Raw genomic sequence first — 18,833 nt, forward strand, 5'->3', positions numbered from 1 at the left:
AACACATCTATTTCATACAGGAAAATGGCAGAGACCCTTAATGTATTCTAAATGTGCAAAATCAAAATCGTTTCAAATCTTTAAAAGGGGATTTTTGGTACAGGTCAAATGCAGATAGAACCTTCTGATTCTAAAAAGTCATTTTCCGCTTGGAATTTTTATTAAGGTTCTATCTTGCAAAACTTTAACTGAAGCAAAAATTGTAAAGGAAAATGTACTTACTTGTTTTAAAACATAAAATGATTGTTTTGTGAGACTTTATTTGGAAGACAGGAGAAAAGTGCACGTTGGAGAAGCGCGTGCAGATCAGAGGCGTGCAGTAAAGAAAGATACAAATAAACCCAGTGTTTATGATACGCTTTTTCAGACTACGCTTAACTTTGGCCTATTTTCAGCTATGAAGTTGGAATTTATATTCATTATAATGCGATTGACTACACTTTATTAAAAGCTTATTTCAGTTCTTGAAACTCAGCAAAAAATAGTTTGCTCATGATTTTAAAAATACCCATTTCAGCATTAGAACAATCAGAAACATCAGCAAAGTTTTAATAAGTTTACATTATGACAACAAAAAATAAACTGCAGGGAACATTCTGGGAAGATTCTCTTTAGGTTATAAAATTGAACCTAAAAATAACCTGCAGGGAACGTTCATAGAACATTCTTTGGTTCCCAAAAAGTAACCAAATGGGGACCTAATGGGAATGTTAGGGGCATATTCTCAAAACTGTCGTATTCAGTGTCTTCAGAAACAACATTTTGATCGCTATTCACATCCACCATCAAATGACTGTGGCACTTAAAGCCATTCAAGTCAGTTACATTTTTCGCAGATCTGTGGTAAAAATGAGTGAAACACCACATAGCGTGACCATTGTCTATGAAACAGTGACACTCTGAGAAATAAAGGTGAATTGTATTTATTGAGTCATCAGATACTTAAAGGGGTCATATGACGTGATTTAAAAATTTTCTTTCTCTTTGGAGTGTTAAAAGTTCTTGGTGCATAAAGAAGATCTGTAAAGTTGCAAAGATTAAAGTCACAAATCCAAAGAGATATTCTTTATTCGTCCACGCCCTCCTAAAAATGGCTTGGTTAAACATGCCCCCACGTCTACGTCATGATGTGGGAAGATTTGCTTAACACCGCCCAAATGTTCACGCAAAGAAAGAAAGTGTAACTTTTATTTTCACTGTAATATAGTTGCTGCCGCTGTCGCCATGTTGTTGAGATGCTGTATGTTTCATTGTGAAAGCAAAAATACTTTGTTTGGTCTTCCAAAAGAGGACAAAACAAGAAGTCATTGGTTAAGTTGTATTTACAACACTGTTCCAGAACAGTTCAACCCAAATATTCAGATGTGTGCTGCGCAGTTTATGGAGGACTGTTTCCAGAACCAGTAGCCTGCAATGCTTCTGTGCTCAAAGGCTGTTTCTATAAAGTGGGACAGTAACAACTTTGCAAGGAGAGTCCGGCGCTCCTGACTCACAGTCAGTAATTCAAACGTGAGTTTTGAGCAGGGTTGCTTGTCGTTCCTCTGATCACAAAAATAGACATAGTTTTATGTTTATGCAATATGCAATGCGTAAAAAGACAGTATAAGTCATTATAATCAGTAATTATGTGTCCACAGGATGCAACAAATGCCTAGTTTGTAATGGGTTTTATTGGTTTTGTCTCATCGTGCTGGGAGACTGCACCACAGTATGATGAGGGGCGTAACATTTCAGGTTACACTCTTGAGGTATTCGGCCAATCACAATGCACTCAATAGCAGAAAGATTAGCTTTGTAAAAACCGACGGGTTTTGGAAAGGCCGGGCATAGAGGAGCAACAGTAAAGTACAGTAATTAAACCTTAAACCGCATAAACACATTTAATTAAACCAGATACACACAAAAAATGTTCTTTTTAGCAATGTCATATGACCCCTTTAATTATTGTTGCACAGAAAAAAATATACTTGCATTGTTACATAGTCCTACCTCCTGTCGCTTGCACCCTGCAAACTTTTTACAAAAAATAAAAAATCAGAAAACGGACATTTTTCATGCTGTCAATGAGCAGTCCAGCATGACAAAGAAAGATGAACCTGATTGGTCCTCTTGTGTGCATCTGAAGTGCTGATTGGCTAGAGATAGATTGGCTCACAGATAGAACCAGACAGGACCAATTTAGAGTTCGACTTTGTAAGATAGAACCTTTATGTTTAAAAAAAAAGTCCCAGAATGTGCAGAACTCATCAAATAATGAATAAGTTGTCACAGAATAAGAATATGTGTATAACTCAGTTTTGACAAAAATGCCAGAGAGCACAGTGTGCTGGCGTGTTCGATCATGACCTCCCAGTTGGCAGCTGATCCAGCTCAAGCTGTTTGTATGGAAAAGCTAACCAGCCCTCATAGGGCGGTCCCAAGCTGAACACCAAACCAGTCATCAGAGGGGCTACATTATCCAACACTCCCAGACCTTAACTTTTCACGTAATTTTAACCCTGAGGAAACAGCAGCCTCCAGGAGTGAGAGAGTGTGAGGATTACAGTAGGAGTGATGTCCTGAGATTACTCAGTATCTAAATAAAGCCCAGCACTGAGGAAGTCTGTTTATCCGAGACCGAGCAGAGACTGGACTGTTACCTGTGAGCACAATGACTGCGCTGTATCACACATTCCTGCTATTTACAGGTGAGGCTGCTCACTTCTCATTTAACTATTCACTCTCACACTGCTTTCTGATATCACATCGGCATTTTTATTAAATTAAATACGATTAGTGCCCTACTAGACATGTAGTGTTTGTGTGAATACTAGGCTATATATAGCTCATTCATTTATTAAAAAAAAAAAATTGTTAAAAGCTACTTTGAGTAATGCATTTAGAATTTTTAGAATGCATGCATTCACTCATAGCTTGTAACAGTTAATTATAATATATTAAAACTTTTCGAACTTGCACAGTTGTGAATGTTTATTTTAAAGTTTAAACCTAAGCTTGCTTTATTTATTTATTTAATATTATTTTATGCATGTAGGGCAGAATGGACAAAAGTAGACTGACAAGTTACTTGGGGAAAAAAAAAATCACTTAAAATTTGCTAGGAAATTTAATAAATAATTACAAAGAAATGACACGTAATACAATATTTAAAAATTATATTTTGAAGTAGAAAGACTGAAATAATATTTGCATGTAAAACATACTCAAATGAAAATTTTACAAAATGAACATTTACAGAAGAGATAAATTACCAGAGCAATTCAAGCAAATCATTAAAATATATATACTTATGACTAAGAGCGAAACTGTCATCATTTAGACCCCACACAACTGGCATCTAACACTTCATCAGTGGAATCTGACACTGCATTGGTGAAAAATGGCCCTATTCTTTCCTTGGGAAACTCTGGACGATAAATTTGAGGTTGTATTGTGAGACTTAGATATAATAATGTATGTAAATGTAAGCGTTACAATAACTTACAGAAATGCAAATGGAATATTGTATAATAACACAGCATTATAAGTGGCAAACTATTTTTAAACAGAGAACAGCGTAATGTTAAATATCTAGTAAGGAACTAAATATTAAATGTCAATGAAAAGCCTTGACTAAATTCAGCATTTGACTCTTTTCAGTCAGTATGGCTTCCCTGCAGCCACAGAGGTCTTTGCGGGGCAAAAGGGGTTTGCTGGAACTAGCCGGCGTGATCAAGTGCAGCACGGGACGATCAGCTTTGACTTATGCGATGTATGGATGTTACTGTGGTCTCGGGGGTCAAGGGTGGCCCAAAGACAGAGCGGACTGGTAAGACCACATTACCTACAAATATATAAAGTTCTGTAAAACAGAAGCAACAAATATTGTTTTTCAGTTCGCTTTTTCTTGTTACATTTACTTCATGCATATTGGTCAAAGTGTGTCCCTTTCTGTGGCATTCCCTCAGACATCTGGAAGAGGCTTACTCCCAGCTCTCCCACACACAAAATTAGACTTCCCCTTAACCTCAGTTTAGGATGCAGAGACCAATATCGCCGTTCCCAGTGAAAGAGCTCGTCGGAAGAAGACAACGGGATGAAAACGAATAAACAAACCTGCTGATATTATTACACCACATGCCACAGAGGGATCGCTCAGACTAATCTTACAAAGTCAGCAGTTTATCTGGCTGACATTCTCAGCGGCCCTCCATGTATGAGATCACACTGTATTTCTGCAAGTGTACTTGAATTATATGTTACATAATGACAAAACAATTCAAAACCAGACAGAACTGGGCTAGGTTCTCCGAGGCGTTTCATTACAGATAATCTCAAGGGCATTTGTTCTTCTTTAGGTGTTGCCACAAACATGACTGCTGTTATGGGGATGCAGAATTTGCTGGGTGTCAGACAAAAATGGACAGGTATCAGTGGACGTGTGAAGAAGAGGAGGTTGACTGCGGTATGATGTGGTTTTTAGATATTAAACTGGCATATCTATATTCTTTTAGAATCACTTTTTACATTAAAACAGCCTGGGGTCAAATAAGAAACGGAAAAATCCAGTAAAAGGGAACGTAAACTTGTGGAAAAAATATGACTATGAATGTTTTGCTTGGTCTTTTATGCTAGCTTCAGGAAGTAGTAATAATACTGGGTGTGTATTATAACAGATGGGAGACTTCAGGCTAAAAAGAGGCTGTGTTTTTAACCAAACCACACAATATTTTTAGATCTTGTTTCTGCAGTAAACACCATAACGTGCTATAGAAAACACTCAGTATATTGCTGAAGAGGCATAATGCATGGTTAAAGTATGGTTTCCTTTGCTCTGTATGCAAACTACTCATTTTACACAGATAACAGTTTATGTTTATGTCTTCAACACAGATACACTTAATGACAGATGTGCGAAAATCCTCTGCCGATGTGACAGGGAAGCAGCCAGATGCCTCCGAAAGGCACCATACAACCAGAAATATGCTCTGTGGCCAGATTTCCTCTGTGGATGTGTTCATCCTACCTGCAACATTTACTAATGCCAGTATAAAATTTGGTCAACAAATCTTTTTGAGCTTGTATTGTATGTTTGATGCTTATTATAGACTTTATATTGTTCAAATCATTTCCATTTTCTACTTAAAATTGTCGTTTATATTTACATAGTTGACTTTCAAAAGTGAATGGATTAAAATATGCGCAAAATAATCACAGTATTGCTCATTTTTTTTTGATATGGCACAGTTTTTTTGTGAATAGCACTCCACCTCTTTGGTCAGTAGAGAGAGGGGCTACTTGTCACGCTAAGAATTTATCAAGATTTATTTAGACAGATATGTCAGTTTAGACAAATATGTCACAAACAATAGGTACAGGCATACTATGGCCACTGAGTGATTTATAAAAAAAATACTTAAAATCAATCTTAAATATAACTGGAAGCCAGTGTAAGGACCTGAGGACTGGTGTTCTATGCTCAGATTTTCTGGTCAGAATCCTGGCAGCAGCGTTCTGGATGAGCTGAAGCGTTCTAATGGTCTTTTTGGGAAGGTCGATGAGGAGACCATTACAATAGTCCACCCTGCTGGTGATAAAGGCATGAACAAGTTTTTCCAAGTCTTGGCTGGAAACAAAACATCTAATTCTTGCAAAGTTTTTGAGATGATGGTATGCAGATTGTATGCAGTTACTTTTCTGATATTACTACAGAAACAAACACAGAATCTTGACTTGATTTTTAGTTATTAGACACCTAAAGTCAAGGTATGCATTCACCTTGAGAACTTCAACTTTGTTTCCAAATGCAATGACTTCTCCTTGTTTAACTGAAGAAAATGTTGGCACATCCAACTGCTAATTTCATCAATGCATTGGCAGAGGGAGTCAATGGGGCTGTTGTCATTGGCTATAAGGCTAGGTAAATCTACGTATCATCACCAACATAGTTGTGATAGGCAATTTGGTTATTTTTCATTGACTTGGTGGGAGCATATACAGGCTAAACAAAAGCGGTGAAAGAATTTAGCCTTGTGGGACACCGCATGACATGGACGTCCACTTAGACTTATGCTTTCATACACTCACATAATAACCTCTCCCTTACAAGTATGACCCGTACCAAGAGGCCATTCCAGAAAGCTTGACCCAGTTTTACAGACTCTCTATAGAAGTATGTTATGAGCAAGTTTCAATGCAGCACTAATATCTAGTAATACCAGTACTGATATTTTGCCAGAATCAGAATTAATGTGAATATTATTTATTATCTTAATGAGAGCTGTCTCTGCTGTGATGCTATTAGAAACCAGACTGAAAATTGTCCAGGTATCAATTTGAGTTTAAGTAGTTGTTCAGCTGATTAAAATCTATCTTTTCAATAATCTTGCCTATAAAAGTAAGATATGATATTGGTCTATAGTTGCTCCATATGGTGATATCAAGATCACTTTTTTTCAGAAAGGGCTTAAAAACTGCAGTTTTCAGGGATTTTAGAAAAGTCCCAGAAATAAGTGAGGTGTTCACCACTTCCAAGAGAGCTGCTTCTAAACAGTTAAGCACACTTTTGAAAAAAAGGATGTGGGAAGTGTGTCAAGACAGTAGGTTTACGATTTAAGGTGCTATACTATTTCTTTCAAAATTGGTTCAAAAACAGACATAGTAAAGCCCCTGATATACTTCAAACAAAGTTATTGTTTCATTTTTCCCTGTAATATTAATAATACATTTATTGTAAAATCTCAGTTTTATCAAACATCAAACTGTGGCCCTGCTACAAATGAATGAATGATTGACTGAATGAATAAATATCACAGATTTCATATTTATTGGGCACTTTAACTTAAGTTAGGCCCAGTAGGACATGTATTTGAACTAGGCTAGTTTCAAGATAATTCTGATGATAAACTTATAATAAGGCGAATGGCTTCTGATCCTTCCCCTGCCCCAAACTTCTGTTCAGAGTATAAGTTTGGTGAACTGAGACACAAAAAGGTTTAAATAATTTTTTTGATGGAACAAATGCTGTAAGCAATCCACTCGAATTACGACAGTGCTGTATTTACGACAGGAATTTCTACTTACTTAACTGTAGGGGGCTCCAGCATCGCAAAAACTACAAACAGTTGCTTTATGGCATAAAATGACTTAGAACCTTTCTTTTACTGTCTATGCTTAGAACAATCAAGAATATATATATATATATATATATATATATATATATATATATATATATATATATATATATATATATATATATATATATAAAACCCTTCTTACTCAGTAGAACACAAACAACAGAAACAGTCGGTTGACTTTTGAACATTGGTGTACACAATGATTTAGATGATTGATTTATACCTTCATACGCCTAATCTGATTACTTTCAAACTCTTATTACTTTTTAAGTCCCAAAAGTTTTAATACACAGTTTATGCCTAGAAGAATTTCTAAGCAACATTAAAGCTGTAGCCTACTACACCGGTTTAAATTAACATGCACACAGAACATGATAAATGGATAATTCGGAGCTTTGAATATGACCATAGCTGGTCTGGTGTGCAATTTCCTTTACCTAAAATGAATGTGTTAATATCCAGGGAATGATGGGAATTCTGAAGCTGGCAAAGATTGTGTTGTCTTTTCTAGGCCAAAGAGGAAGTCTAGCTCCCACCCACCTCGTGTCCTTAAAAGTCTCCTCATAAATGGTGTTCGTCTTTTCTCTAGATCTAATGGTTGTCCTCGCTTTCATTCCCAGCATTACACAGAAATGACATCAGGATCATTACTAGAGCTTGTTGTCTTTTCTATGAATGTATGAGCTGAATGAAACTAGACATCGGTCTGCTGGTTGCAAGAAATACACCACTAGGTGGCAACATACCATCAGTTTTTATTTATACACGAACCACAGACAACAATAGAATTTTGATAGTTTTTACTTTATTGTTTGAGAGTTATCAGCGTTATTTTAAAATACACAACATAATCAAAATTTTAATTATATATTTTATAAATACATTGCTTTTTAAACGAGATAACGTCAAGTCAAGACAGTATCTAGCATGCGTAACTTTAATGCTAATAGGGAATATGAAAAATACTTCTGAATATGCTTCTTTTTTTTTTTTTTTGTCTAACCAGTGCTAACTCTATTCAGGACCTTACAAAATGTGGTGTACAAAATCATTAATGAAAAAAGAATACACAGTGCTTATATATAGCTACTTTCTGCACACATCTATAAAAGTAACTCAATTGTTGGCTCATGTGTAGATGAGGTAATTTAATAATACCGTCACTGTCTTTTGTTTGCTGTGGTGCTTGTTAAGGGATTTAAATGGACATAACTGGCCTTTCTATCCCATAGTTAACTCCTTACACGGGACTCTCACACTGTAAAAAATTGTCCTGTAAATTAACGGTAGTATACTGGCAGCAGGGTTTCCAGCAGTGTACCGTAATTTTACAGTTTTATTACCGTTTTCTGAATTACGGCTTTTTTGTAAATTAACAGTAATATACTGGCAGCAGGGTTTCCAGCTGTGTACCGTTATTTTACAGTTTCCAGAATTACAGCTTTTCTGTAAATTAACGGTAATATACTGGCAGCAGGGTTTCCAGCTGTGTACCGTTATTTTACAGTTTTCTGAATTACAGCTTTTTTTGTAAATTAACAGTAATATACTGGCAGCAAGGTTTCCAGCGGTGTACCGTAATTTTTCAGGATCATTACTGTATTCTAGTTTTTTTTTTTTTTCTAAACCGTAGAACTGGCAATTTTGCCAATCATTAACTTTTATTAAAAATATCTGTATTTTAACAAATTCACAAACTGGCATTTCATTTATACTAAAAAGTGGCAGCAAATAGACAGAAAAGAGAAGACCAAGGGGGTATTTCTTATAGAACACTATTTATTTAAGTGCCCAACCAATAATTCAAATGCTTTCTCCAAAAAAAATAAGCAATCAAAATGGAAGAGTCAGTCTTTGTATGTGTTAGAGAAAGATGAGATGAAGAGAGAAGAAAATTAACCAATTTACAAAACAGACAATGTGCAAAATGAACCCTGCAGAAGTCTGTGGACATATTTAAACAAATTTAAGTTGACCATATAAAACACAAAACAAGCAGCCATTTTAGGTCTAGCTTTGTGCTATGAGTATGACAATGCATGGGCATGGGCTTGGAGTGTACGTTCCCCTAAAAACAGCCTTTAAGAAATGGCAAACAACTTCTGAACAAGAATCTTATTTTGGTGTAATAAGTCAAAACCTGGCAAGGATTTGTAGAACGGTCCAAGAACGTTTCAGAAGCATAAAACTGTCACCAACTCTGATGCAAGTGTAGCCAGGGAGGGGTGTAGTCTGAAACATAAAAATTGAGAAAAATCCTTTTTAAGTTAAAATAACATCAGCAGAATTTTAATAGAACGTAACAAAAAACATGTATACTGTATAATAATATAAAACATTTCAGAAACTTAGGACCCTACGATTTCCACGATGTGAAAAACATGGAGGCAATCACGGAATCAAATCATGAAAACAGAATTAATGTGGATTGTCACAGAATTTGTCACATTTGTGATGAATACAATAAAATAGTGTTGTACACTAACTGAAATCGTGATGTGGATTAGTGTATTAATTAATAAAAGTTGCAATATTATGTTAGAAGTTGTACTTATAATTTTTTGTAAAGTTATCCAAAGGATTAATTAGCTAATCAAAAAAGGGAACACTAGATTAAGGGGGGGGGGGGGGGGTTGAAATGCTATTTCATGCATACTGAAGTTTTTTTACACTGTTAAAGAGTTGGATTCCCATGCTAAACATCGACAAAGTTTCAAAAATTAAGTTGTACGTTTGAACGTTTGTACGTTTGAAGTACAAACATTCCGGTTTGTCACAAGTTTCGGGAAGTTTTTTTCGAGTATGGCTCTGTGTGACGTTAGATGGAGCAGAATTTCCTTATATGGGTCCTAAGGGCATTTCTGCCGGAAGAGCGCGTGCTCACGTATAGCGAGGCTGAGCACAGACATTCCCTGATCAGAGCGAGAGCGTCGCAAAATGTCACAAAAGAAGTGTCTTTTTGGTTGCCAGGGCAAGACAACCCTGCACAGATTACCAAAAAAAAAACAGCATTAAGGGACCAGTGGATGGAGTTTATTTTTACAGAGCATCAACGGAGTTGTGCAAGTGTTTTTGTTTGTTCCCTGCATTTCGAAGATGCTTGTTTTACAAACAAGGCCCAGTTTGACGACGGATTTGCGTATCGTTTATTTCTTAAGGATGATGCAGTCCCAACGAAAAAGGGTCACGATCGTGTGTTGGAACCGCAGGCGGTGAGTAAAACTGCTTAAAATATCTCTGCCTCCTTGTTAGTGTGTCCGCCTCCCATGCCGAGACCCGGGTTCGAGCCCCGCTCGGAGCGAGTCGTTGCTGCTGCTGATCTTGTTCAGTTTCAGCCTCAGGATCTGATTCTGGATCATAAATAAACGGCTGAATCTGACTGTTAACCATGGTTTGTTTTGGATGATGTTTTTTATTCCTCACGCTAATGTCACAACTTCCAAACGCTCTCAATGCAAAAGCCTACTGGCGCTAGTGATTCTTTAGCTCCACCCACACGTCACATTAGTTTACAGAAAAGATAATCAATAGTTGCAGCTCTATCCCACATACACAAAAAAAAAAAAAAAATCAAGTGTCTTCACATCAATCCTTCAAAATAAAGGTTCGGTCTAATGTGATGTGATTGTGACGGAAATATATCACTTTTGTACAGTAGAATATGTCATTTTCAAAGTAATATAATAATACAAATAAGAATTATAGTAATAAAAATAAAAATAATCATTAAAAATGATGTTTAAGGAATAATTACACAATTGTTATTCCATGTTTTAATTGTAACAGGAATAAAAATGGAATTTGAGAATAAAACGTATTTCTAAAATGTATTTTAACCATTAAGATGTAATTTGAAAAAGTTAAAACAAAACAAAAAAAAATCATAAAACATATTTACTTAATTTCTTCATGAGTGTTAAGTTAAATATTAAGCAGACTTTGAGCAACATTAGTGGACCAACTAAACTGATTAATAGTGTGCATGTACTCAAAAAAGAAAAAAAAAAAAAAAAAAATTCATGGTTTTAATAAAATCATTATATTATTTCAACCTCGAATTTTTTTTGTGTGTTTGGATAGTTTTTGTGTAACCTGGGACTGAACAGTCGCAACAACATAGGGGTTGTAATGAGTGCGGACTGTATCCTCTTCAGGGTAGTTCTCAGTGCCACTGACGACTTTTTTTTGGGTCAAATATAGGTTTGTGGATTTTATTTATAAAACCGTTTCTTTGCTGTAAATTATTTTATTTTATGTAATGCAAACTACAGGGACGCAACGTTAGTAACCAAAATGAGTCACACCAGTCTTTTTCAACTGACTACTTTTAAATGTTGATTTTTTTTTTTTTGTTAAACAAGTTTAAATGTGATAAATATTCTGTGTGTGTAAACTGTGAAATCAGTTGTATTAAGAACTGTATTTAATGAAAATGTATGTGTAACTTCACTTGCCTAGATGAAGTCCCATTTGAAGTCCATTCGATTTTTTTGTAGAGTGGCAACCTTTGGACTGACTGTAGTGGACTTCTTATTCACCACCTTCCCCGTCTTCTTGGAGACTACCTTGCCTCGGCAGGTCTTTGAGCCTCTTTCTGGGTTTATTCCATAGAATCATCTAAGGAAAGTTGCATTACACATTACCGAAGTGTATAATAACCATTTTTCAAAATTCTGATTAATTAATTTGGTTTAGAATTTAGATTCATTTTGTAAAACTTTATAATAAGTATAAAGCACTTATAAATCATTTGCAAATGATCTATATATATATTCTGACTCGTTTGGATTTAATGTGGATCTACATGCCTTTCTCCTATTTTCTCCGTGTCTGGCATGCGAATAAAACCACATTTGACAGTGTTTCAGATGATGAACTGAAAAAACTGAAATGGAAGAACACAAGTAGAACACAGGAGAAAGGTTGAGGTAACTAGTTTGCAAATAATTTATTACTTTACTACTGTATACTTATTATAAAGTGTTACCACAGATTCTAAGAGAGTGATTAAAACATACGCAAAAAGGAAAACACTTACCTTTGAAAAAACTCTAACGTGCAACAAGCCGCCTCTTGATACTGCAGGTTGAAGATGTAGTGCACAGCAAACACTTGCAACTGCAGTCAAAAATGTTGACTGGACACTCACAAAGAAAAAAAAAGAAAAAAAAAAAAGAAGCAATTTTAACAATTGTGCACAACAGCAATGTTAACAATTTTAGATCTCAGCCATCAGTAAATGTTTCTTCTTCATCATGTGCAATGACACACTAACCCAGCAAAATCAGATGAGGATTGGCAGGTAGATTGAGTGTCTTCTCAACCTCAGATGCAGATGCTGCAACCTGTAGAGAACACACAATACACAAATAATAATATTACATAATATAATGTGGTGAAGTGGAAAGAAGAAAATTAAATACTTACATCTGCATGTGAAACCAGTCCATCTTCATGTTCCTGGAGGTGGGACATTAACGTTAGAATCTTGACAAGCAGGTGTACCATATCTTTGTTCTCATCCTGGGACATCCTCCAACTTTTCATTAAAAACACTTAAAAATATTCTGTCTACTGCTCTCTCCTCTTCCTCTTTCTCTAACTCTCTCTCTCTCTCACACACACACACTCACACACTCTCTCTCACACACACACACTCTCTCTCTCTCTCTCTCACACACACACACAAAACTGTATTTGAGGCTGAGGAACAAGTTAGAATGTAAGTGAATGAAGTAACGTTTCCTCTGTGATATAGAGATTTGTGCCAATAAATCCAGTGCAAAATTAAAATTAAAATGTGCTCACATACAAAGCCCACTTTATTAATAATAAGTTCGAATATATTTAGATTACACTCTAACTAGTTTTAGATACGACTTATATTGAAAGACTAAGTTAATGTGTCACTCCGAAAAAAACAAACGTTTCTCACCATAACGTTAACGCTACTCTTTCCATCTATCCAGTCAAGTGCTCATGCAAAAGGCGATGAGTTTATGCTTCCTAAGTAAAATTAAGTTTACAGGCCTATTTTCGATTTCCCAACATATAAGGATAATATATAAGTTACCAACTTTATACGCACCTAACTTAGCAACATTAAAACAAATCCTCCATTTTAAACTACACTGGGTTGGCGCCAATGCAAAATGTAAATATAATTGTGCAAATAAGTGTTTCAGAAAATCAGGAAAACACACTTACTTCATATCCTCGTTATCTGCAATCTGTAATCGAGATTATATTTGAGATAATATCCGTTTTATTCACAGAGACTTTTCTCTGGTATCAGACGCTAACCGTTGCTCCCCTCCCCCACCGATCACGTGCTCATCTTCTAAAGTTGCCAAATATGTTCAATTCATATCCAATTAAATAATCAGCGAACGCAAGTATTTTATATTTAACTATTTACAAGTTTAACATTTACAGGATTTTACACCAGGAAAAAAAAAACGATGCAAGTCCTTCACAAACACACTCATACACACTTAACTTTCAGGAGAAATTTGTAAAAATTGCATACATGCTAGTTCACCGTCTTGGCAAGATTTTTCAAAGGTAAATTCAAATATTTTGCCCACATTAAAAAAAACGCTGCAGTTTAAGATAAAAATGTATTCAGACTTTGATCTGCTTACCTGTAAATGAGCCTCAACTTGAGATGAAATCCATAAAACTTTGACTGAAACCATGCTCCTCCATGCGTCAGCTAGCCTTTGGTTCCCCCTCTCCCACCGATCACGTGTGCATTTACGGTAAGACACCGTAATTTTAGAAAACAGTTCAGTACTGTATATTTACGCTGTTAATATGCTGTAAATTTACAGAAATTTTTTACAGTGCATGTGAAGCTCCTCATGGTCTGTTGTCAGGCAGGGTGAAGATATCTGAAACAGGAGAAGATCTGCCCAACAGCCAGAGCCAAGGACTGAGATCTGGATATCTAGGGCAAGTTCCACAAACACTCGCTCAATTGTGTCCTACCATCAGCGGTTAATGAGAGATGAAGTTATGGAAGTCATATGCCTCTGCAGTCACATGGAAGGGGGAAAGAAGAGGGCTCTTAATTTCACGTCTGCTTGTTTACTTCCTCCGAGAGCATCTTGAATTTGTAGACAATGCTCTTACTTGTTTGACTTATTAACTCCTTGCGCATGGTGTTTTCTTTATCTTTAGCCATGAAGCGCAGCTGGTTGCTGGAAGCTGTAATACAAAACAACTGTAACTTCAATCCTTCAGGGTTGTATATAGGTCCAGGGTGAACATAAATTAATGTTGAAAAGGAATATAACATGCTTAATCTCAGAAAACATGATACCTTCATTTGTCAATCAGTCTAAGGACTTTAGCAGTCCAAAACAATTTAAGACAGTGTTTTAGGGCATTTTAAGGCAAATGTTTTTATTTTTTTAAATGTTTTTAATATCAATTTATTAGATAATAGGAATATCAAGCAGAGTTTCATTTGCAAACAACTTATGCTAAAAAAAAAAAAAAAGCTTTTCTCTCAATTTTCAGCATCTTTACTCTAATCCTCAGTGTAACATGACTTCAGAAATCATTCTAATATGCCAATTTGATGCTCAGGAAACATTTCTTATTATGTTGAAATCCATTTCACTGCTTTATATTTTTGTGGTAACTTGATAATTAGAAAAAATTAAAGTTCAAAAGAACAGCGTGCATTTAAAATCTTTTGTAACATTATAAATGTCTTTACTGCTACTTTTGATCAATTAATGCATCCTTGCTAAATAAATGTAATCATTAAAAAAAAGACAACAACAACTGTAGTCACATGAAGTCGTGAATGAAGTCATTTCCTATCAAGTTCACACAAAATAAATAACTACATGAACATTACCGACATAATGTTGCACTTTTAAAAGTGTCAAAACAGAATTAGTAGGTTTCATTTTGAAACCCAGCAAGAATTATAATCTTTTGCTCGAATTGTACATATGTTTGAGCCATCTATTTTAAGCCAAACGATTGTATGTTTTCTTATGCAATGCAAAAAAGTTAATTCTAAAATGACTTTCTCAAGTGTCCTAATGCATTTTTTAAGGGCTTGTCTACAAGTTCCCAGAACAACTCAAGGGAAAGAAAGACGTACAATTGTAACGAACAGCTGGACTCAATTGACTATTAAGTGGAAAACTAGGAAGAAATATTACAATCGGCACCTTTAAACACATTTAACAAGTAGCTGCTGGGAAAAGGGAACAGGAAGGTCTCCAGAGGCTTCTTCTGAACATTTAAAGGAATCTAGTGATTACAATAAACAAAGGTTTTGTTAGTAATAATGTCATCAAACACAGAAAATAAATGGAACATTTAGAAACATCCATGCAGTACATGAGTGGTGACCAACTTCTTTCCCTTGAAGACGGTTAATAAAACATAGTAACATAACTAACGTTTCACCAGGGGTGTAATTGCTTCTCTTCAGAAAGTAAAGTACTGTATAATTTTGTTCCCATGTGTAATCCAGCCTAGATGATCACCTTCATGATAGCAAGCCATATAATTACTTTCAAGGTTTAATGACCTGCAGTCGAACAGCTCTACAAGTTGTATAAGCAGGTTTATTTAGAGCTTGGCATTATAGCTACTCATGCAAAAAAAAAAAAAAAAAAAAAAACATTCCTCATGTCTTTCCAGACAAGGGCTTTAAACTCCACTTTTGGCTGTGTAGAAAGCATTATGATCAGATGATAAGGCTGACCGTGGCTTAATTGGTGTAACCAGATAGCATATTGCTGTGGCTTTAACACCCTGAGAGATGGATCTAATTGAAGTCCCTGGAGATCACCGCTAGCATATGGAGCTCCTCTCACTGTCTTTTACCTGGCGACTGGCACAAGAAAATAATCTGTTTTTCTTTTTTTTTCGTCCCAGAACCTTTGAATTCAAGTAACATAGCTATGAGTGTAGATGGTGTTGTATAAGCTGACCTGCAGTCTCATGACATTTAGCATTAGCATTTCTTGTTTTCTGCGAATATTTGCCAGTTAAATCAACATGTCAAGAATGATTGTAATTTTTTTTTATGAGTTTTTCCATCCATTTTGTTCAAACATCAAGACTGTTTGGATGGCCTGTATGAATGAGTGTTTGTTTTGGTGTGCTACTGATCCAACAAGCTACTGCCAGTTTAGAGATTCCAGTTCATTTACTAAATGCGCGTTTATTCAATTAAATGTTGCTCCTTTTCCACAAATGACTTCGCTGTAGCCTTTGGAAACAAGTTCTTCATCAAAAAAACACACTAGAAAGCCTGAGGAGGGCATTCAGAACTGCTTGATTTTACTCAACAACAACAACAAAAAAATCTGTCACAAAAGGAATAGTGAATTGTTACTGTTTTTTATTTATGAGATTTTGGACACACTTTATTTTAAGGTCCAATTTTTCATCTTAATAAGCCATTTGCCTCAAACTCCTAATTTGCTGCTTATTCATAGTTAGTAAGGTAGCTGTTAAGTTTTAGGGATGTAGAATATGCTCTGACAGAATATTTGCTTTATAAGTACCACTACTACTACTACTAATAATGATAGAGAGAATTGGTCTCTACTAAGGTTTTATAAAGATTTGCAATGGACTAATACCATTTTATTATTTTGTATAAAAGCATTTTTAAATAATAATGTCCCTATATCTATTACATGTATCTATTTCAGTTATCTATTACACAATAACCTTGGCACTGATATCACGAGGTCATTTTTTTCTAATATGCACATAAACCAGAGATCATTTGTTTATTGAACCAAAATCACCTTACACCCTTGACAACACAACATCCAAGTATTACCGTTTCAAAATGCAATTTACACATCTAAGAAAACTGTTATTCATTTTATTGCAATGATCTAACAAATGATCATTTGAAACAACTACTTTATAATGCCTTCTTTCTTTTTCAGACAGTTTATGGTCCCTTGTACCTATTTTCCAAACCATGTTTTCAGATGTTTAAGGTTATCAATCCTTTATTTAGCCTTCTACATTAAGCCAGTTAAGAAGCTGAAGCAGCGCTGTAGTTGAAGTTTTACTCTACTGTAGTTTCTTATTAGCTATTTTTTATGATTTAGTTGCATTTCATAATTATAGTAAATAAACTGATTCCAGTAGTATTCGATAATCAATGTGTACAAATGAGATTGTCAGACAGCTAGCTATTTAGACAGACAGACAGATAGAAAATGACATGTATCTGTAATTGATACTTTCGTTTGATTTGACCGATGAGAGAAATGTCTGGACTTGTAGCATACAGTGAATCTTTCTTCTGAATCAACTGGCAGTTTCTCTGGGAGCAGTGACTCAAGTCGTAACCCGTCTCATCTGTTTCAGTCTAAAAACTCTTCCCTGGCCTTGTCATATATAAACATGTAAATGAAAGATAGGGAAGCTCTGCCACTGATCCATAACTGCCCTCTGTCTTTACAGATGTTGCACATACTGTCATGTAATTTATGTGCATCTTGTCCTTCAATCAGAACCTATAAATCCATTCGGTGGGCAGAGACACTGAGGATGTAACTCAGAAATAAAAGCCATGTGCACTGGCTTTCCTTTCTCATTTCCCCTTGAAAAAGGCCCAAGACACAGCAGCCACAAGAGCACACAGGAAGTAAATCTTCAAGGACTTGCACTAGGGAATCATCGCAGCGAGTTTCCCCCAAAACCCAAAAACAGCTCTTCACTGCGAACGCAGACAAGAAAAATGGCAGCGATGAGACAAACATGCTAGCAAATGAATATCAGATGACTGCCAGTCACCTTAATGCATGAAGCTGGGCTCAGCTTTTATTGAAAATAAGACATTCATTCAATAGGTTTGGCTGTGAGGGGGTGGCATGTGGTTTCAGTTAAGAGCTGAGCTGCTAGGGAGCTTCGTCTAATGTATGTGTGTGTGTGTGTGTGTTGCTTCTCCCTGACCCCATGACTCATGACAGCATGGCTACACTCCTCTCCCACACAACAGGAGCATTACAGATACAAAGAATGCAGACTAATGGTTTGCCACGCTGTAATACCCCTGCAGGAAGAGGATGCATGGATCATAAAACTTAAGCCTTTCAAGGCATTCACTGACAATAGAGCCAGTCAGCATTTTCCTCACCCCCTCTGATCTCTTTAATAGATCAAGAGAACAAAAACGCCTCTCAATAGATAACTTGCACTGTTGACATGTGCTTCTTTATGTAACACTGGAAGGTGAGGAGCTCGGTCCACCGCCGCATTATGAAATGTCTTTAAAAGAATAGCTCAAGTTAAAGGAAAGTTATCATTTACTCAGCCTCATGTCTTTTTGATAAACACATTACTTTCTATCTTCTGTAGGACATAGAAGATATTTTGAAGAATGTTGGGAACCAAACTGTTTTAGTCCTCATTGACCTCCACTCCACATTGGGCAAAAAAACCAACAATGCGATATTTCTCAAAATGTGTTCTTTCATGTTCCACAGAGAAAAGTCAGTCATGCAGTTTTTGAACTAAATATGGATGAGTGAATGATGACCGAATGTTTATTTTTAGTTTTTTTGGTGGACTACACTGAAAAAAAATGTGGAGTAGGATTTACTTGAAAAAAGCTTGAACAATTCTCACTCAGAAAAGGCTAGTTAATTTTAAAAATAAACATAATTATTATTAGCTTTAAACAGAAATGGCTAAACATAATTATTATTAGCTTTA

The 18,833-nt window shown here is 35.7% G+C and overlaps 1 protein-coding gene and 1 long non-coding RNA gene across 2 annotated transcripts; one reads left to right on the plus strand and one right to left on the minus strand.

Moving 5' to 3' along the window:
* The first annotated feature begins 1,376 nt into the window (after window positions 1–1,376).
* Window positions 1,377–5,371, plus strand: pla2g10 (phospholipase A2 group X). The gene is made up of 4 exons (XM_026244884.1): window positions 1,377–2,687; window positions 3,640–3,808; window positions 4,338–4,444; window positions 4,873–5,371. The coding sequence occupies exons 1-4, from the start codon at window positions 2,651–2,653 to the stop codon at window positions 5,019–5,021; spliced, it is 462 nt and encodes a 153-aa protein (XP_026100669.1). The 5' UTR covers window positions 1,377–2,650; the 3' UTR covers window positions 5,022–5,371.
* Window positions 5,372–11,611: 6,240 nt separating this feature from the next.
* LOC113071532 (uncharacterized) lies at window positions 11,612–13,734 on the minus strand. Its single transcript, XR_003280114.1, has 5 exons — window positions 13,323–13,734; window positions 12,543–12,575; window positions 12,391–12,460; window positions 12,154–12,252; window positions 11,612–11,732 (listed from the first exon to the last, which is right to left on the minus strand). It is a non-coding gene; the product is annotated as an uncharacterized LOC113071532 (long non-coding RNA).
* Window positions 13,735–18,833: the final 5,099 nt, after the last annotated feature.

This window comes from Carassius auratus, unplaced genomic scaffold (genome assembly GCF_003368295.1).
Source record: "Carassius auratus strain Wakin unplaced genomic scaffold, ASM336829v1 scaf_tig00007487, whole genome shotgun sequence".
NCBI classification, from domain to species: domain Eukaryota; kingdom Metazoa; phylum Chordata; class Actinopteri; order Cypriniformes; family Cyprinidae; genus Carassius; species Carassius auratus.

What these genes read in the sequence shown, in the direction of transcription:
- pla2g10 (XM_026244884.1), top strand. Translation starts at nt 2,651, where the DNA reads ATGACTGCGCTGTATCACACATTCCTGCTATTTACAG. An exon ending in CCCAAAGACAGAGCGGACTG is followed by an intron (nt 3,809 to 4,337) that starts GTAAGACCACAT and finishes GTTCTTCTTTAG; the next exon opens with GTGTTGCCACAAACATGACT. An exon ending in AGAAGAGGAGGTTGACTGCG is followed by an intron (nt 4,445 to 4,872) that starts GTATGATGTGGT and finishes TCTTCAACACAG; the next exon opens with ATACACTTAATGACAGATGT.